General features: G+C 33.1%; 1 protein-coding gene and 1 long non-coding RNA gene across 6 annotated transcripts in view; one reads left to right on the forward strand and one right to left on the reverse strand.

The window, feature by feature from the left end:
• Nucleotides 1–19,878, reverse strand: part of CNKSR2 (connector enhancer of kinase suppressor of Ras 2) — a 264,189-nt gene continuing 244,311 nt past the window's right edge. For all 5 annotated transcript variants that reach the window (XM_087966919.1, XM_087966922.1, XM_087966920.1 and 2 more), the window contains 2 exons: nt 3,731–3,927; nt 1–3,349 (listed from right to left, as the gene is read on the reverse strand). In XM_087966919.1, the coding sequence (XP_087823045.1) occupies nt 3,134–3,349; nt 3,731–3,927 (413 nt within the window). In that variant the 3' untranslated portion in view covers nt 1–3,133. The remainder of the gene's footprint in view (nt 3,350–3,730; nt 3,928–19,878) is intronic.
• Nucleotides 3,156–19,878, forward strand: part of LOC148130524 (uncharacterized) — a 24,907-nt gene continuing 8,184 nt past the window's right edge. The window contains exon 1 of the long non-coding RNA XR_015749848.1: nt 3,156–3,259. This is a non-coding gene — a long non-coding RNA (uncharacterized LOC148130524). The remainder of the gene's footprint in view (nt 3,260–19,878) is intronic.

Genomic DNA, 19,878 nt, shown 5'->3' on the forward strand with positions numbered 1-19,878 from the left:
TTAATTTGAGATCAAGCATTTTTATGTGAGAAATATACAAAATATCACAAATTATAACAAGTCATGCAGTCAATAACTGTTTATATAAACATATTCTTCTAAATGATATAAACAGGTTACCGGATCTAGTATTTTATACAATCTCAATGCATGGTTTTTCATTCTGAACTCAACTGAACAGATATGCAGTTAAACGAGCTGAAAAAGGCCACTCTCCTGAACAATTGTGCAAAGTTTGCAAAACATTTGCAATCCAAAATGCCTTTGAAAAGAAACAAACAACACTGCCATTTATTTTGGTCCCAAGACCAGATTGTAATAGTGCTTTTAATTTTTTAAAAAATACATTCACAGAGCTGAACAGGCAAAAGCTGGAAGCAAGTTGAGAAGAAAAGTACATTATCTTTTTCTTTTTAAAGGAAAGACTAACCTATGTCTTACAAGCTTGTATTTCAGTTCTTCACATGTGCAGAAAAGCATAAAAAAGCCACATGAACATTTTTGCCAGGATAAAATTCAAAGTGCTGATAAAGGCAAAAATATACATGTTTTCTTTTACATCCCTAGCAAAAGACAGATTGATCTTCTCAGAAACATTTGGACTTTTGTGATACTTTGCATGGCTATATTGGGAATTTGGCTATATTATAGCAAGAATAATTTTGTGATATGCATGTTCTGTAGAATGCAGGCATCACAACCATATGATTTTTCATAAAGCTGAACAAACACTGGATTGACTGAAATATAATTGTGCAGTAGATGCTTCAATCAATCGATTAGTAAATTAGTAAATGGTAAAGAAATGTCATGACTCCTTTTTTTCCTCTTTCTAAATGGACAGTTGTACTTGCTGTTCAGCCATGTGCTCTGTAAACATCATTTTTAATCTCACCATGATAGATAGATAGATAGATAGATAGATAGATAGATAGATAGATAGATAGATAGACAGACAGACAGACATTTTCCCTTAACAAAAAAATAAAACCAACTGTTACAGGTTTATTATTATTCATTGGATGAACTTTACTGCTCTTCTTCTCCCGCTTTCCTCTCTGTTGCATTTTTATTGCTCTTAATGCACTTATGAATGTAGAGTCCTAGTCAGCTTTGTCTTAAAACAGAAAATAATAGAGAAAGGTCTTGTCATTTTTTTTGCCATTTCCCCCCTTTACCCTGGAAGAAGACCAGTGCTTAAGCACTTCTGCTTAAACAGAAGAATAAAACACACTGGAATTGACAGTGCTCTCTCCTTTCACTTCTGAACTCTAATTACAATTTCAGGACAAAATGTTCCCTTTGCTTTCTGTCTTAAAAGTAATTGAATATACTATAGTCCCAATTCTAGAGCAAAGGCAGGAATAATCATGGCCGAGGTTAAGAAAGTGGGAGGGGGGAGTGATTGAACACTATGTGTTAGTTCACACTTAAAAGGTATTTGCTACACCTATGCTGGAAACTCAAGGGAGAATTGTAAATTAATATTTAGAAAAAAACAAACAAACTCATGACACCTGAACAAATGGGCATACAAAAATTAAAATAAATATTGAACTTGATCAGATTTAATAAATCTTTCTCTGTTCTCTGCACCTTTAGAATCTTGATCATTTTTTCATGGCAGCTTCCAGCCCAAGAATACCTAACAATTCTATTTAGTAGGTAATCAGTTAATTAGTGCCAAATATAAACAATCCCATGATGCCCCTGTGAGTTTTGCTATGGTGAATTTGCTGTGGAGCCCTGTGGCACCATGGCACATAGTTTGGGAAGCACAGGAGTAAACATTTAAAATCAGTAGCAATTGAATTAGTAATAAATTATGTTCCAATGATTTTAGGTGCACATTAAGAGTTGACCAAAATTATCCTTCAGACATTTAAGAATGGAAAAAAGTTAGAGCTCAAGAACAATTAGATAATATTTCACTATGAATGTTCAGAAGTTCTTCAATCTCATATGCCATGTTATTTGCTACAGATTGATCTAGATTTGATTGTTCTAAAAAATTAACAATTTACAATATTTAAAATGATTCCTGAGGATTCTTTAAGATCTAGAATATTGTGAATATTTATGTTTCTTGAAGCTGTTATGTTGAATTAAGTATAACTTTCCCCAAAATATGGAATGTCTAGTAGATTAGCGAATAAAGGCCTTGTTAATAGTCAGTTTTGAAGTCTGTTCAAAATTTAAAATATGGTTTCAGCTGTCATAACACTGAGGTTTTTATAAATAAATTAATGAATGGGATACTTTGGTTGGTAAAGCAACATTTTTCAGTATGATAGCTTTAAAATCACCAAGAGGCAATGATAGAGGCAGTCATAGCGCTCTGAAGATCTGTGTTAAAATCAAAACAAAGTGAGCCCTTTATCATTATTAATCTATGTTATAGATTGTCTGCTAATCAACCCAAAGTAATTTGGAAAAATGAAATTATTTTTTTAATATTCAAGCTTATGAAAGTACATTTTTCTTATTCCCTGACCATTTTTCTTAAATGCAATCATAATCACAGCATTATGCTTCTTCTGTAATTTATGAAAATATCTATAATATCCCACTAAATATAAAAGGTTAATTGTCACACTGGCTAAAACAAAGGCTGCACTTTGAAAATGTAACTCATTACAACAATGACATATTATTAAAACAGGAAATAGAATTAATCTTCAGTAGTTAAACACTCCTATTATGCCAATTTTTTCTTGAGAAAGCAATGTAATCCTTTAAAATATATACTCATTTTTTTTAAATGGTAAAGACAATGGAGTTGATCCAAAGAAGCAACTTAAGAAATTCTGTTCCATTTAAAAAGTAAGCTGACTTTTCAGCAGTAAGGATTGTGTCAGCACCAACATCAAACAAAATACTTATCATTCTATTCCATAAATGCACACTCCTTTGGATCATAGCCAGCATTTGTAAACATAAACATAAACTGAGCATCAGCAGCATAAAAAGGATATAAGTTTGTATTCACACAATGACCATTAAATTGTATCTGACTCATGTCATAAACATTAAAATAGATATCCTACAACGTGATATAAAAGCTACTCTTTTGAATAAAATTGGATTGTCAAAAAGGGCTGAAAACAAAATATTAAGATGTTTAAGATTATTGTTATACATGTGTTTCAATATAGGAATGGGTGTGTGCTAAAGAACCTAGAAGCACATCAATGTCATCAAAGTCATTTACCGGATCTTGTGCTGCATTGTTCTGAGAACTATCAAGGAAGAGATCAAGGTACATTTGTTTCCAGTCTTGAAAGTCTTTAGATGTCAAATCTGGATTATCTAGAACCTTATCTATCATAGCTACTTCTTCTTCTCTGGCCTTGAAGAAACAAAAAAGATAAAAATGAGAAAAAACCCACAAATATCTGAATATTTAGGACACAGGTTTGCTTAGAAACTTAATTCTATGATCATAATAACTGAGAAATAATTGACTTTGATGGAAGGTTTTAATCATTACTTTATATTTAAGAATTTTCTAGTTCTATGTCTTACAAAATAAATAAGTTATATTAACAATATTTGTTTCATTTTTGGTCTTCTCACTTTAATTGGTGTGTATATTAAAGAAATAGAGAAAATGTCAATCAAAAGAACACAAAAACGTTCTGTTGCTTCAGAAGTAAGTTACCAGTAATAATTGAAGAAGAATACTTGTTGGCCATGAATGTACATAGGAAAATTTCTTTTTTCATCTTACCTTTAAAGTGCTTTTCAGAATTCTCAATTGGTGCAATTTTTCATTGATTATTGGGTCACAGCATCTTTTAATGAAAGATTTCTTGTATTCCATTTTGGTAGAAATTTGCCGATCTCCTAGAGGGGACAAACTAGCTAGTTCCAAAGATCGGTACAAATCTTGCAATGAATCTGCAGGTTTGTCTTCTAAAATTTCAGCTGCAAGACATGAAAAAAATAAACTCCATAGCTTTCAGATATCCATCTATATCACAGTTTTAATTATGCCAACATCTCTTAGCAATTCAAATGTACAAAACAATATTGCTTTGAAACTATTTCTTTATGAGAAAAATAAATACTTAGATTTCATCATAGAGTATCATAATGAAGTGCAGAAATTCATTTAGTATAGAAGAATGTAGTATGTATAGTATTGTATTCAGCAAAAAGATGCTCACATGAGTTAGTTGCAAACTAATTTGCTCCATTAAAACCAACTATAGTGGTTGCCTGGATAGAGCTTGAAACATGGACTCCATTTTAGGTATCATGAAGAAAAAAAAACATTATCAATATCTTAAAATGTTAGGAAACAATATTAAATTGTAATCCATACAGTGCTACAGTGTATTTAGTAGGGCTTTTAGAATTTAAAGACAACTTAGTCGAGAGTTCAGTATTAATGATACACGTACAGTGCTATTCTATATGCTGAAAAAGAAGTGTTGCGTATTGGACTCTAAATATTTGTTTTATAATTAGAACTAACCAGAAATAATAGAGGCCAGAAAAATGGAATCTACAGGTTTTTTTTCAATATGGTAGGCAAAATGTATATAAAGTTTATAAAGAGAAAATATAGTTTGTCAAGACTTTATTTCTAATCTTGTACACTTCAAGACATCAAGAACAAAACACAAAAAGAACCCCTCTTTTAATATTAAAAAAGGGCAACTGAACCTTTGTTTTATTAATCTCATGGCATTGAAATTATACAAAAGTTCAAAATGCTGATACTCTAGACATATTCCACCTCCCTTAAAAATCTATACTATATACTATACAAAATCTATATTATACAATACTATAGCCATCTTTTCCCAGCCTGGTGCCCATTAGCATATTTGGGTACAATGCCGTCATCAGAATTCATCATGACATGCTATCTAAGAATAAGAATTGTAGGGTAAAACATCTGGAAAGTACAGTCAGGATAGTGTATTCCTATAGTCCTATTTAATCTTCAGAAAACATGCTATTCCACTTTTAACATTCCATGATATTATTCATAAATGAATGCAATAAACATTAAAATTGGGAACCCAGATTTATTTCTAAATGTAAACCTTCAATATACTATAGTAAATATTTTATATATCTATATCTTCTATATAAAATCAAGAAACTCATTTTAAAGCAAAAGTGAGAAGAAATAGAAATGATCTGACCAACATGAACTGATTTCAAATGGAAATGAAAATAACAGAGGCATTCTTATTTTCATAGATTATTTTCCAAATCCTAAATTCTATTCATCTGGGAGCAATGGGGAAAGGAAAAAAGAAAAATAATAAAAAGGAATAATAGGGAACAAAGTCATTTATTTATTAATTTTGACTATTATTTTAAATAGTCAAAACTCTGCATTGCCATTATTTTTAATTAACTTGAAAAGCTCTTATGGTAAAAATTCATTGCCTTGCTTTTAGTCCATGGCTAAATATTTTTATTACCAAGTAAGCTTTTGCCTGTCTTTCGCTATTTAAATCAATATTTCCTCAATCCATTTTCTACTAATCTTGTGACTTTCTGGTTTCCTATCAAAGCATACTTTCTGTTCATTTTTGGAAACTCATGCTGTGTAGAAGCTTTCCATTTAAATCTGCTTTTCTGCCAATATAGCATTCCATTCAATCTGTTACTGTGATAATACAATGAAATATTGCAATACAGTGCTTTTTGCTCTATTAATGTTTCATTAAAAATATTCATAAATTTGTCTAAACTTTCAACAGTACGTCACAAGGAAATTATGTGGCTGTATTCATATTAGCATTAATCTACAAGTCTTATTATATTTTACAATATAGCAAGCCTAGTATAAGAAGACTCGTAAGACAAAATTGTCGAGCATTCTTATATTTCTGAAAAACACTTAGGGCATGAGGGTATTTTTAACTCATTACATTTATCGAGCTTCAAAGTATTACAAAATCATCTATAAATAACAGCTAATGCCTGTGGAGAAGTGTTTTAAGGACTTTTTCTTTCAGTAGATATATTTAAGAAAGTCACATGAGTACATAATTTCAATATCATGAATATTCTTCTAAATGTTGTTTCAATAGTAAACATGTCACTTTTTTTATAAGTGTTTGCTTCTTATTCAGAAATAAACCTCTGCTAAATAGAATCATAGAAGTCTCACTTGCTACATATCCACTGCAATTATTTCCCCCCTCTGCCTTTTTGAAAAACTATGTAGATGTTGATTTAGGTATTAACAATATTTTAGCCTATAGTAAACCAGAGCAATAGGTATAGTCTTCTTTAAATGACTTGCTGCCAGTCTCCAAATTTTTCCAAGTCCAGTTTTAATTCACTTCTTTTTTATTTCTATATTTATCTGCTACCTCAGTCCAGACTTAGTATAGTCAGTAAGCTATTTGCACAAAAATGTTTTAAGCAAATCAGTATTCTACAAAATACAAAATAGCAGGAAATCCACATGCTAAAATTTTTGTAATACTGACTATACTATTATAATGTATACTTCATGTGTTTTATATATGAAAAAATGATATACAATTAGTTATTAGTTAATTAGGCTTGGGTGTGAGGTTGGACAGGCAGTTGGATACAGGAAAGAGCTGTATTTAACTCAAATTTCATCTCCTAGCAAAATTAGGAAAAAAGTTATTTATAATTTCCCATTGTAAAACTTACAAAATAATAATATAAATAGTACTGTTTCTACGTTTACAAAGATTTTGAAATCAATGATGGATCCTATCAAAACTGTTTTAAAAATAAAACTTTCAACTAAACTTGGACTTTTTAAAAAATCATAAACAAATTTGAAATAAGAAATATTCCACATTCTCAAATTAGGGATATATTTATATGATTTGATATTAAATTGTAAATCCCTGGCTGCCTAACCCCTAGTATACAATCCTCAAAAATTACATAGCTGAAGTTTCAAAGTAAATGACTTAAGACCAGATTTGAGCAATGGGCTTTTTGTCTGTTAAGTCATTTTCCAATTTATACAACATAAGATTTTGATCATGTCAATACAGAGAAATAGCCAATGTTCTTACCTGAATATTGAGAGGCAGCCATTAACAAAAATGCAGAGAATGATAATACAATTAAAATTCATATCAAATTAGCAGAAGATTAATATGTTTCTAAAGGATGTGCCCTAGACGTAGGACATTTGTCAAAGCACTTTAAATAATATAAATGCATTTAAGATCATGGGAGGATTGACTGTGAAGGTTGTATTTAAAAAAATCACCTTATGACAAAAAGACTCAAATGTATATTATTTCAATGAATATATATATATATATATGGCATTCGGCTTTGTTCGGTATTTTCCCACGTGGGAACAAAGCCGAATGCCATACATGTAAGTACCACTGAAAACTTAAGAAAATATATATATATATATATATATATATATATATATATATATATATATATATATATATATATATATATATATATATATATATGCATATGCATATGCATATGTATATGTATATGTATATGTATATATGTATATTCAGGCTTCTGTATAGTGTTCGTCTGTGAGTCAGACTTTCACAGCCGTTTCTGTTTTAAATTTGGTGCTAGCCTACTGCTGTGCCAGAATGATTTTTTCTTCATCCTGATTGGTTGGGAGTCTTGGTCTGTGTTTATTGGTCTTGGAGTTTGCTGTGTTCTGCTTGATTGGTGTTTGTACCCTGATTGGTGTTTCTAATATCTTGTGTCTGTTTTGTAGCTTCTTTTGTCTTGATTGGCTGGCAACATTGTGTTTCCTGTATTGGAGGCATCCCAACTAGGCACCCAGATGAAACCTAGCTTCCTAATAAATGATAACCGTTTACTCGGAGCCAAGCCGCACTAAAAGTCTCCAATACAGTAGTTGTACAACTACAATGATGTGGGAAAATACCCGAACAAAGCTGAATACCATACATGTAAGTACCCGCGAAAACTTAAGAAAACACACACACACACACACATGTATATCTTTGGTTATTTGGGTTTTCTCCCGCGTAAGATTGAAAGTATCTAGGCAATGTTTCGATGAAGTCTCATTCATCATCTTCAGGCTTGTGTCTTCGGCTCTGTGCTTCTCAGAGTAATGTGAGCTTGCAGCTGCTTCTTCCTTTTAACTGCTAGTGGGGGTGTGACTTGATTGGGTGGGGGCTTGGCTGTGTTCTGATTGGGTGGGGGGGGTGTTCTCATTGGTTGGGGGTTTGGCTGTGTTCTGATTGGTTGTGGGGTTGGCCGTGTTCTGATTGGCTGGAGGTGTGTTCTGTTCAGGTGGGGGCTTGGTTATGCTCAGGTTAGTCTTAGTTGCTGGGGGATTTGAGCTGGTGAGCTGTGATCCTGCTGTTTGGCTTCACGTTCGTGGTCATGCTGCATCTTCATGGTGGGTGTCAGTTCGCTTCATGTATGGCTCGGAGGGGTTTGAAGCGGGTAGTGATGCAGTTGCAGTGCGGCTTCTGGTCCGTGGTCGTGTCTCATCTTCTGTGTGGGTGTGAGCCTGCTTTCTACGTGGAAGTGTGGTGGTAGTATCTTGTGTGGCCCTCATGGGTGTGGGTCTGGTGTCATTCTTCATGTCTGGTACTTGTTTGTTAATGAGGGCAGGTTTCCAAATGGCTGGTAGGCGGGAGGTATCATCTCATTTATTCATGCTGTGTGGGCATTTTTCTATCTCTATGGCTTCTCTGATTATTCTGTTGTTGAAGTGTTCAGTTTTGGCGATAGTTCTGATATTTTTAAAGTCAATCTTATGTCCTGTGGCTTTGAGGTGCTGGACCAGGGAAGAGGTCAGTTCTTCTTTTTTGATTGAGTTCTTGTGTTCTTCAATGCGTGCGCTAATTCTTCTGTTGGTTTGTCCGATGTATGTGTTAGGGCAGGCGGTGCATGGGATTTTGTGTACTCCTTGGTTTTCTAACTCGATTCTGTCTTTAGGGTTTCTTAGGATGGTGGATATTTTTCTGTTTGTGCAGAATGCTGTCTTAATGTTGTGTTTTTGGAGGATCTTGTTGATTTGTCTGTAGTGTCTTTTATATATGGAAGGAGGGCTTTGCCGTTCTCTTGTTCTCTGTCTTGGATTTTGGTTGGGGTTTGTTTTTGGATTAGGTGGGTAATCTTCTTTCTTTGGGATCCATTGGCTGTTAGTACGTTAGTGAGAGTGTGTAGTTCGGTTTTTAGGTGTTGTTCGTTGGCTAAGCATTTTGTTCTGGAGATGAGTGTCTCGGCTATGGAATTGATCTGTGCTGGGTGGTGGTGTGAGAGTGCGTGTAGATAGCGGTTTGTATGTGTTTTCTTCTGGTAGATGGTGTGTCCTAGGGAGCCATTGGAATTTTTGTATACTAAGACATCTAGGAAGGGAAGTTGATTGTTAGCTTCTGTTTCCATGGTGAATTATATTTTTGGGTGTAGGCTGTTGAGGTGTGTGAGGAAGTTGTTCAGTTTTTCTTTCCCATGTGGCCAGATTATGAAGGTGTCATCTATGTATCTGAGCCAGAGTTTGGGTTTGTGATCATATTTTTCTAGAGCTTGTGTTTCAAAGTGTTCCATGTAGAGTTTTGCAATGACAGGTGAGAGGGGTGATCCCATGGGTGCTCCTTCTATTTGTTTGTATTTTTGTCCATTGTAGGTGAAGTATGTATTGGATAGGCAGATCTAGGATGTGCTTTGGGGGTTGTATTTGTTTTGGATGGCTGTCAAGGCTTCTTTTATAGGCACTTGGGTGAAGAGGGATATGACATCGAAGCTCACTAGTAGGTCGCTGGGCTGTAAGTTTTGTTTCTTTATGATCTCGATGAACTGGAATTAGTTTCTTATGTGTGAGTTGATGGATTCTGCATAGCGCTGTAGTTGTTTGGCGAGAAATTTGGCTAGGTTTTGTAGAGGTGAGCCTATGGAGCTGACTATTGGTCTAAGTGGGGTTCCTTCTTTGTGTATCTTGGGGAGACCATAAAGCTTAGGGCATCTGGATGATTTCTCTCTGGGTATGATTCTTTGCTGGATTTCTTCGCTGATGGGGGAGGCTTTTATTTTGGATCTGGTGGTTTTTTCTAGGTAGGTGGTGGGGTCTGTGTTTAGGGGTTTGTATGTGGGGTCTTGGAGTAGGTTGGTTAACTTGGTTTGGTAGTCAGATGAGTTCATAACCACTGTCGCGTTGCCCTTGTCTGCTGGTAGGATTATTATGCTGGTGTCTTCAGATTCACACCCACACAGAAGATGAGACACGACCACGAACCAGAAGCCGTACCGCAGCTGCATCACTACCCGCTTCAAACCCCTCTGACCCATACATGAAGCGAACTGACGCCCAACATGAAGATGTGGCACGACCATGAATGCGAAGCCAAACAACAGGATCACAGCTCACCAGCTCAAATCCCCCGACAACTAAGACTAACCTGAGCACAGCCAAGCCCCCACCTGAACAGAACACACCCCCAGCCAATCAGAACACAGCCAATCCCCCAACCAATCAGATCACAGCCAGGCCCCCAACCAATGAGAACACCCCCCCCACCCAATCAGAACACAGCCAAGCCCCCACCCAGTCAAGTCGCACCTCCACTGGCAGTTAAAAGGAAGAAGCAGCTGCAAGCTCACATTACTCCAAGAAGCACAAAGCCGAAGACACAAGCCTGAAGATGACGAATGAGATTTCGTCGAAACGTTGCCAAAATACTTCCAATTTTACGCGGGAGAAAACCCAAATAACCAAAGATCCACATGCATGCATACATACATACATACATACATATATATAGTTTTATATATATGAATGGTATTCAGCTTTGTTCGGGTATTTTCCCACGTCATTATAGTTGTGCTTTTAAAGTTGTAGCAGCGTTTGGCAGAATCTCATCTGCCATCATCAGGCTTCTGTATTGTGTTCGTCTGTATTGAATACAGAAGCCTGATGATGGCAGATGAGATTCTGCCAAACGTTGCTACAACTTTAAAAGCACAACTATAATGACGGGAAAATACCCAACAAAGCTGAATTACATACATACATACATACATACATACATACATACAGTTGTTATAGTTATAGTTATAGTTTTATATATATATATATATATATATATATATATATATATATATATATATATATAGTTATAGTTATATATAGTTATATAGTTATATAGTTATATATATATATATATATATATATATAGTTATATATATATAGTTATATATATATAGTTATATATATATAGTTATATATATATATAGTTATATATATAGTTATAGTTTAAGAATAAGAAAACAAATATATATATAGTATAAGAATATATAGTATAAGAAAACAAATATATATATATATATATATATATATATATATATATATATATATATATAGTTATATATATATAGTTATATATATATAGTTATATATATATAGTTATATATATATATAGTTATATATATAGTTATAGTTTAGTTATAGTTATAGTTATAGTTATATATATATATATATATATATATATATATATATATATATATATATAGTTATTATAGTTATAGTTATAGTTATAGTTATAGTTTTTTTTTATATATATATATATATATATATATATAGTTATATAGTTATATAGTTATATAGTTATATATATATAGTTATATATATATATATATAGTTATATATATATATAGTTATATATATAGTTATAGTTATATATATATATATATACATATAGTTGTTATAGTTATAGTTATAGTTATAGTTATAGTTATAGTTATAGTTATATATATATATATATATATATATATATATATATATATATATATATATATATAGTTATATATAGTTATATATAGTTATATATAGTTATATATATAACACACACACACACACACACAAACACACATATATATATATATAGTTATAGTTATATATAGTTATATATTTTTATTATTTACATATATAAATAACGAACACAATGTGACCATCCTGGCATTTCTTCCTTTATGCATACTGAAGTAAAAAAAAGATAACAAACATGCAATATTTATACAGTACTAGTTTTGTACAGTTATTTTTTACCAATATACTCATTTTGGTATATATACAATATCACATTTTGGGTCTTCTTATCCTCGTTCATTTTATGTTCCGATTTCTACCTCTCAATTCCAACCATTTGTAAAATCTATTCCACGTATCGTAATATTCTGGTTCCCTTTTATTTTTTAGTTCTAGTGTTAATCTATCCAATTCTGCACAAACCCATATTTTCTCTATTATCTCCCTTTCTGAAGGTATATTTTCCCTTTTCCATTGCTGAGCGTATACCATTCTCGCCGCTGTCAGAATGTGTAGTATTAAATATATAGCCCCTTTACTATGGCCCTCTGTTGTAACTCCTAGTAGAAATAGTTCTGTCTTAAACTCCAATTGTTGTCCCACCATTTTTTCGAGCCACATCTGAATCTGTTGCCAAAATTCCCTTGCTCTATTACACGTTCACCACATGTGGTAATATGTGCCTGGTAGTTTCTTGCATTTCCAACATACTGGGGATGTATTTCTAAACATTTTAACCAAACTTGCTGGAGATAGGTGCCACTTGTAAAACATTTTATACAAATTATCTATATAAGATGGGGCCAATATTAAGTTTCCTGTTCCTTTCCCAAAGTTTTTGCCTCCTATCCAATTCAATATTGTATCTAAAAATTTTAGCCCATGTCACTATTGTCTCCTTAACTTGTTCTTCCTCTATTTTGTAATCTGATAGGTATTTATATGTTATTTTTATCAGTTTATCATCTATCCCCTACTAATACTTTATCTAGTATTGTTAGTTCTCTATTAATACCCCACATTTTCACATCCTGCACATATCATGACTGTATTTATAGGTATGATCACCACTCCAATTCAACCCCTTGTTCTTATAATTCCAACCTGGTTTTCAATTCATCCTTTTCATTTAGTATATCTTTATGAGACATTTTTCCCCTTATTTATTAGATTTGGCTGCACCAAAGCTTCTAATGTGGAGAGCCAGACTGGTATTTCCATATAATTTTGTTGTTTAATTTTGTTCCATACTACCAATAGGGCATGCCTTAGATAATGTCTTTGAAAATATTGGTGTGCTGTGCTTCTTCCATACCATAGAAATGCATGCCATCCTACATGCATATCATGGCCCTCCAGCATTAGTAATCTCCTATTCCTTAAGATTATCCATTCTTTTATCCATGTGAGTGCTGCAGCTTGATAATACAGTTCCCAGTCAGAAAGACGAAATCCTCCCTTTTCTTCGGATTCTTGCATTAGTTTCAATTTGATTCTTGGTTTCTTTCCTTGCCATATAAACTTCAATATTATTTTGTTTAAATTTTCAAAATATTTTTTCTCTAATCTTATGGGTATGTTTGGAAATAAAGAGAGTATCTTTGGTAAAATGTTCATTTTGATTGCGGCTATACTGCCCATTAAGGGAAGTTGCAAATTCTTCCATCTGTCCAAATCTGACTTTATTTGATTTGTTAATTTAGTATAGTTGTCCTCTTTAATTGTTTTTTTTTTAAACAAATTTTATTAATTTTTAAAGACATACAAAACATAACACAAAACGTAGTAACATAAAAAACCTCTTTTCTGAAAGTTGCTTAGTTCCGGGTTAAAACTCTTCGTACAGACACAAATTCAAATTCATATTCATTTTATATACCATTCCATATCTTATTAGCATTTTCAATTTTCTATATAGCTTCTCCTCTCTTTTAAATTTTCTTAAATTTTATTTTATTTATCTCATCTCAATTCGAATCATAATATTTATTATTCTTTGTCTGTTCTATTTCCAGCTATCCATTTATCTTTCTTCTTTAAAGAAAACTTCTCCTGTACACTAATTGGAGTATGACGCCTTTATCTCTTTCCCCTACATTTATAATACTTAATATAGAATACATAGCTTACATTGGGATTCTGTTTGGTACATTCTAAAATTATACAATATTATCAATGCCAATACAAATCTATTCATTAATATTAATATTCATTTATATCTTAAACACTTAGCACATTACTTTTCAATTAAATCACATACTTTTATGGGAGCACCTACTTTCCATAGTTATTCCCTCCCCACATCACATATTTTAAATCATTATTTCATTAGAATGTTCCCCCTTCTCCTACTCCAAATCTCTCAATCTTAAACATTTTACCCATTTCAATTAAATATCATGCCTTTATGGGAACACTTATGCTTTCCATAATTATCCCCCCCCCCCCATATCACATATCTTAAATCATTGTTTCATTAAAGTGTTCCCCTTTTCTTGACAAAAATTTCACTAAATTATACTAAATATTTTATCACATTTTAAATTGCATATTGTTTCCAATTTTCTATGGTTATTTCTAAGTACAAATGTAAAAATACAATCTTGTGTACCTTTCCAGAATCCCTTTTTCAATAAATTTTACCCATTATCTCTAAAAAACTTTTGTTTCTTTGCATCTTGCTCCCCACCATTGAGGCTTCTCGTCCTTTCCTTTCTCCCTTGCTTATTCTTCTCCTTGTCCTCTTTACTCCCTTGTCTCTCCACCTCCCTTTTATTCTGCTTTCCTCCTTTCTGTTGCTTTCTAGCATACTATCCCCTTTTCACCTTATTCTTCTCTTTTTTGGTTATTTTTCCAAGTCTTAAAGTCTTCTTTTCCTTTTTCTCTTTCTCCTTTCCTTCCCCAACCAAAGTCACTTGTTCATCAAAAATGGCTTCTTCTTTGTCCCAGTCGTCCTGTTGCGCATTTAGCTTTACATAAGTACAAACCGCCATTTCTAAAAATTGAAAAAGAGTGCCAAGAGAATCCTTTCCTTCTTGCTTTTCTTTTTCATATTTTTGGTATACAAGTTTCAATCCATCCACAAGTGATGCCATTGTAGAGAGAAAAAGTTTTTCCAAACAACCACCCAAGTGCTTTTAATCAGAGATAATTCTCAGAAGTTCCAAAAATCACCAAGCAATCCAAACAAGCTGTTTCTTTTAGATACTTTCTCCTTCTTCACTTTCTCTTTCTGGGGTTAAAGTTTAGTCACAAAGTTCCATTTAAAATATATCTTTTAGAAGTCTTATTAATGTTTAATAATTCTTTAGAGTTCTAGGCAATCTTCTCCTTATTTTCAAGTTCTGCTCCAATTTTTTTTCCTCTCCCTTCCCACTCACAGCAAAAAAGATTCTTTTTTTTTTTAAATGTTCAGAAATCCTTATCCCTTCAGCATTTAGTTACCTCCAATGCAGGTTTTCCGATTTCTCTTATGGTTCCATCCGCTGTCACGTTAGGAAGGAGAGTGAAAAGAAGAAAAAAAAACTTTCCCTTTTAGAGTTCCATTCGCCGCTTGTAACTCTCTCTGGAAACAATGTATTTTTAGCAACTTTCAAAATTCCAGGGTACTTTCTCTTGCTTTGTCCCAGTCAAAAACCACTTTCACAACTCTTCCAACCTTCTTCCTCCTGCACAATCTTGTCCGGCTGCAAGTTTCTTCGTGACGGCCATTACTGACCGCTGTTCCTCCGCCTTGGGAAAAGGGGGTTTAGCCGGCTGGGGAGGGGATCTGCGACACCCCCAAACCCCTATCCGGATCCCCCCGTCTTCAGCTGCCTCTATGGGGCAGCTATATCCCCCAGATCCAAGCGGATCGGGGGAACCTTGGCAGTGAGCGCAGCAGGGATCGCTTAGTATCGCGAATCCCTGCCGCCGCCGAACCCTTGCAAACCGGAAGTCCAGTTGTCCTCTTTAATTGTTATACACCTTGCAGTTAGATATATTCCTAAGTACTTCACTTTTTTCACGATCTGGATGTTCATTTATTTTGTTAATTCATCCTTCTGTTTGTTTGTCATGTTTTTAGCTATCATTTTGGTTTTTTCCTTATTTTTAGTCCGGCTATCTGTCAATATTCTTCCAATTCCTCCACAAGTCTCAAGCCTGATTGCAATGGTTCCTCTAAAATAAAAACTAAATCATTGGCAAAGGCTTGTAATTTATATTTCTCTCTTCTAATTTCCAATAATTTAATTTGCTCATCTTTCTGAACGGTCCTCATTAGAACTTCCAATGTTAGGATAAACGAAGATAATGGACAACCTTGCCTTGTACCTTTCTGGATTGTGAAATTTTATCACCTTGCCATTTATTATTACTTTCACCTCCTTTTCGAATATATTGCCTTGAACATATTTATAAATTTGTCACCAAAATCCAAGTATCTTAATTGTTGTAGCATAAATTTCCAATTCACATTATCAAACGCCTTTTGGACGTCTAGGAACAACAATGTTGCCTGTTTCTCACTATGTGTTTTGTAATATTCCAATATATCTAATATTATTCTCATGTTATTTCTTATCTTTCTTTTTGGCAAAAAAACATTTTGGTCAATGTGTATAAACTCATTAAGAAATCTTTTCAATTGTTCAGCTATTATTGATGTGAATATTTTGTAATTAGTATTCAGTAGGGAGATTGGCCAATAATTTTTAATTAATGTAAAATCCATGTCTCCTTTCAGGATCAACATAATGTTGGCGGAAAGATGGTGGAATCTTCGCTTCCATAAGAACTGCATTGTATACTTCTAGCATTGTTCAGCTTAGTATGTCTTGTAGTTCTTTTTTATTGTTCTGTCGGTAACCCATCAGGACCTGGTGTTTTGTTGTTCTTTTGCTTTTTGATTGCCTCTATTAGTTCTGGCATTACTATTTCTTCATTAAGTATATGTTTTATTTCTTCTGGAACTTTAGGTAACTTGGCTTTTTCCATATATTGTAGAGCTTTTTCTTCTGAGTAACTTTCATTATCCTTATATAGTTTCTTATTAAAATCCTGAATTATATTTTTTTCTTTGCTTTGATGACATATAATTCCCTCTTCATCTTGTAGTTTATCCTTTTTTCCCCCCTTTCTGCTTCTTCAGTTTATAAGCTAACCACCTCCCTGGCTTGTTTGTATTCTTGAATTTTTTTTGGTTCATATTCTTTATATGTTGTGCCAAATCTTCTTTCTCTAGGATGTTCAATGTGTGTTTGATTAAGTCCTTTTGCTCTTTTAGGTTTCTTTTTTATGGTTCCTTTTGTAGCTCTACCTCAAGTCTTTTGTATTCTTTGTCTATATCTTTTAGTAGTTGTTTCTTCTTTTTGTTTTTCTTGGCTGTATATATATAGCAACTCCCCTCATATATGCTTTCACTGTATCCCATAAGTTTTGTAAGGATGTGTCGTCTTTCTTTTCCTTGAAAAATAATCCCATTTGTTTTTCCATCATCTGTCTAAATTCTTCATCCTTTAAAATTGATCTATTTAGAGTCCATCTTATACTTTTTTTTTGCCCTTTCCAGCTAATTCTCATTGGGTTATGATCTGCCCAGAGGTTTGCATCTATTTCTGCTTCTTTTATTTCCGAGATTAATTCCATCGACATCCATATCATGTCAATTCTAGACCAGGATTGGTGTTTGTTAGAGTAGAATGTATATTGCTTCCTCTCCTGGTTCCTCTCTCTCCATATATTCTGGATGTTTAACTTTTCTATCATTTGAAAAATGTTCTAGGTAGTATTCTTCTAATTCCCTTCCTTTTTTCTTACTTTTATAGTCTAATTTTTTAATCTATTATAGCATTAAAATCTCCTAAAATACAAAGATTGTCACATTCTGTTTCACAAATATTATGTAGCTTTTTATAAAATTATTCTTGTCCCCCATTTGGAGCATAAATTTCAACTAATAAAACCTGTTTTTTATTTAGTATTATTTCCACAATCAATATTCTTCCTTCTTCATCTTTATAAATTTGCTTAGTCTGAATTGTTTCCTTAATATATAACACTGCTCCTTTCTTCTTCTGTTGTGCTAATGTTTCTCCAATTTGGGATATTCCAGAAGCTGTTTATGTTGTTCTTTTATATGGACTTCTTGTAGTGCTATTACATCTAAATTCAATCTTTGTAAGAGTTTTTTTCCTTTTCAGGGGGGAGTTCAGCCTATTAATATTCAGTGATAAGATCTTAAACTCTTCTTGCATGTCTCTACCTGTATCTAGGCCTTGTACTCCTTGTTGTTCTAATCTCTCTTGGTTGCTTGACTCTTTCCCCGTTTCTCTCTGGTCTTTCTTCTTTCTCTTTTCCACCTCTCCTTTCGTTGTGATTTCTTTTCTTCTGTAACACATATTCTTTGGTCCTTTTCTTCTATTACTTCTCTCTCTTCTATTTCCTCTTCATTACCAAAGTGTTGGTCGTAAAATTCCACTGCTTTGTCTACTGTATCCACTCTATATGTCTTTTCTCACCAAGTAACCAGTACAACTGCCAGAGTCAACCATCTAAAATTGATATCATACTTAGTTAACAACATTGTTAAAAATTGGTATGCTTGAGAACTGTCAGTTGTTTGCCTTTGTATTCTATTGGTTTGTCTCTTGTCGTACGAAACACTTCATCTTGAATCGATTTCTTCACAAATCTAACATGCACTTCTTTTGGAAGGTTGTTCCTCCTCCCATAGTTCATATGTATTCTGTAGGACTCATCTATTTCATTCAGCATCTCTTCCTTCTCTGTTCCTAATACCTTTGCTATCAGCTCAGCCATGGTGTCTGGTAGATCTTCTCTGTTTTCTTCTCTCACATTCTGGAATCACAAGTAGTGTGCGGCTTTCTCAAACTCCAGAAAGAATGCTGTAGTTTCTAATTCCTTATTTGCCTGGATTAATTTATCACTTGTTTCATCTACTCTTTTTTCTTCTTTCTCCATTCTCTCTTCCATCTCCTGTAATTTCTGTTAATTTTTGATAATCTGTTGTTGGAAACTTTCAAATTTCTCATCCATCTTTTGCATTTTTCTCCCATGTCGTTTTCTTACCTCTCCTATCTCTTTCTTCATTTCATCATGATTCCTCAACATATCTTCCTGTATTGATTGTAGCATAGCCTGTAGATCTTTAAATGAATTTGACCTTTCTCTTTGTAAGGTATCTTCTATTGCTCTCTGATTAGACAGGCTGGAGGTAGCTGATGATACCTGGGAGGTTGGTTTCCTTCTGGTCCCAATCTTGGTTAGATTTATAGTGCTTGTCATATTTAACAATTTTTTCACAAAGCTATTTTTTCCCCAACACTCCCACCTCCTTTTCACACCTATATAACCCTCCACTACTCAATCACAATTAAGCTATCAATAGTATGTCATTAGTATGTCATTAGAATCTCACTTTGTTCTTCTCTTAAGTTCATTTCTTTTGTTGTCTATATTATCCTACTTATAGTTGATGGAATAAGTTATGCACAATAATAGTAATAATAAAAATGAGATTAATACTAATATTACTTAGTAGTAACAATAATAATGTTAACAATAATGTCAATAATAATAATCACATAGTAATAGCAGTAACACCATAATGTTAATAGCAATACTAATAATACTATAATAGTTATAATAATGCTGGTAGTGGTATTGATAGTAATATCAAAAGTTCCCAACATGGAAAGAAGTCAGTTGTAGTTCAATTCTAAAGAACACAGGAAATGCTCCTCTGTTTAGTCTTGGTATCCCGTTTTGTCTGTCCACAAAAAATCTTCCTTTTTAAATTCATCAGGTGTTTTTATTGTCTATAGCCTTTAGAATGGCGCTTCAAGATTTAACTGTTTTTAATTGTCTTTAGTTGTAAACCTTATAGATTATAATCCCCTAATTATCAGCCAAATTGTAAAATACCAATTTACTGTGAGGTTTAAATTCACCAAAAAACCCAAGACAAAAGAGGGAAAAGTCAATAAGTTAGTATCACAAAGGAACACTGTCTTACAAATATACCAAATATTTGGTCTTACAAATATACCAACTTTGTCCAGTAGGTATCTCCCTCGTGCCTTATT

The sequence above is a fragment of the Notechis scutatus genome, chromosome 5 (genome assembly GCF_049901735.1).
Source record: "Notechis scutatus isolate UNSWTSFEM ecotype Mainland chromosome 5, rNotScu1.2, whole genome shotgun sequence".
Lineage (NCBI taxonomy): Eukaryota > Metazoa > Chordata > Lepidosauria > Squamata > Elapidae > Notechis > Notechis scutatus.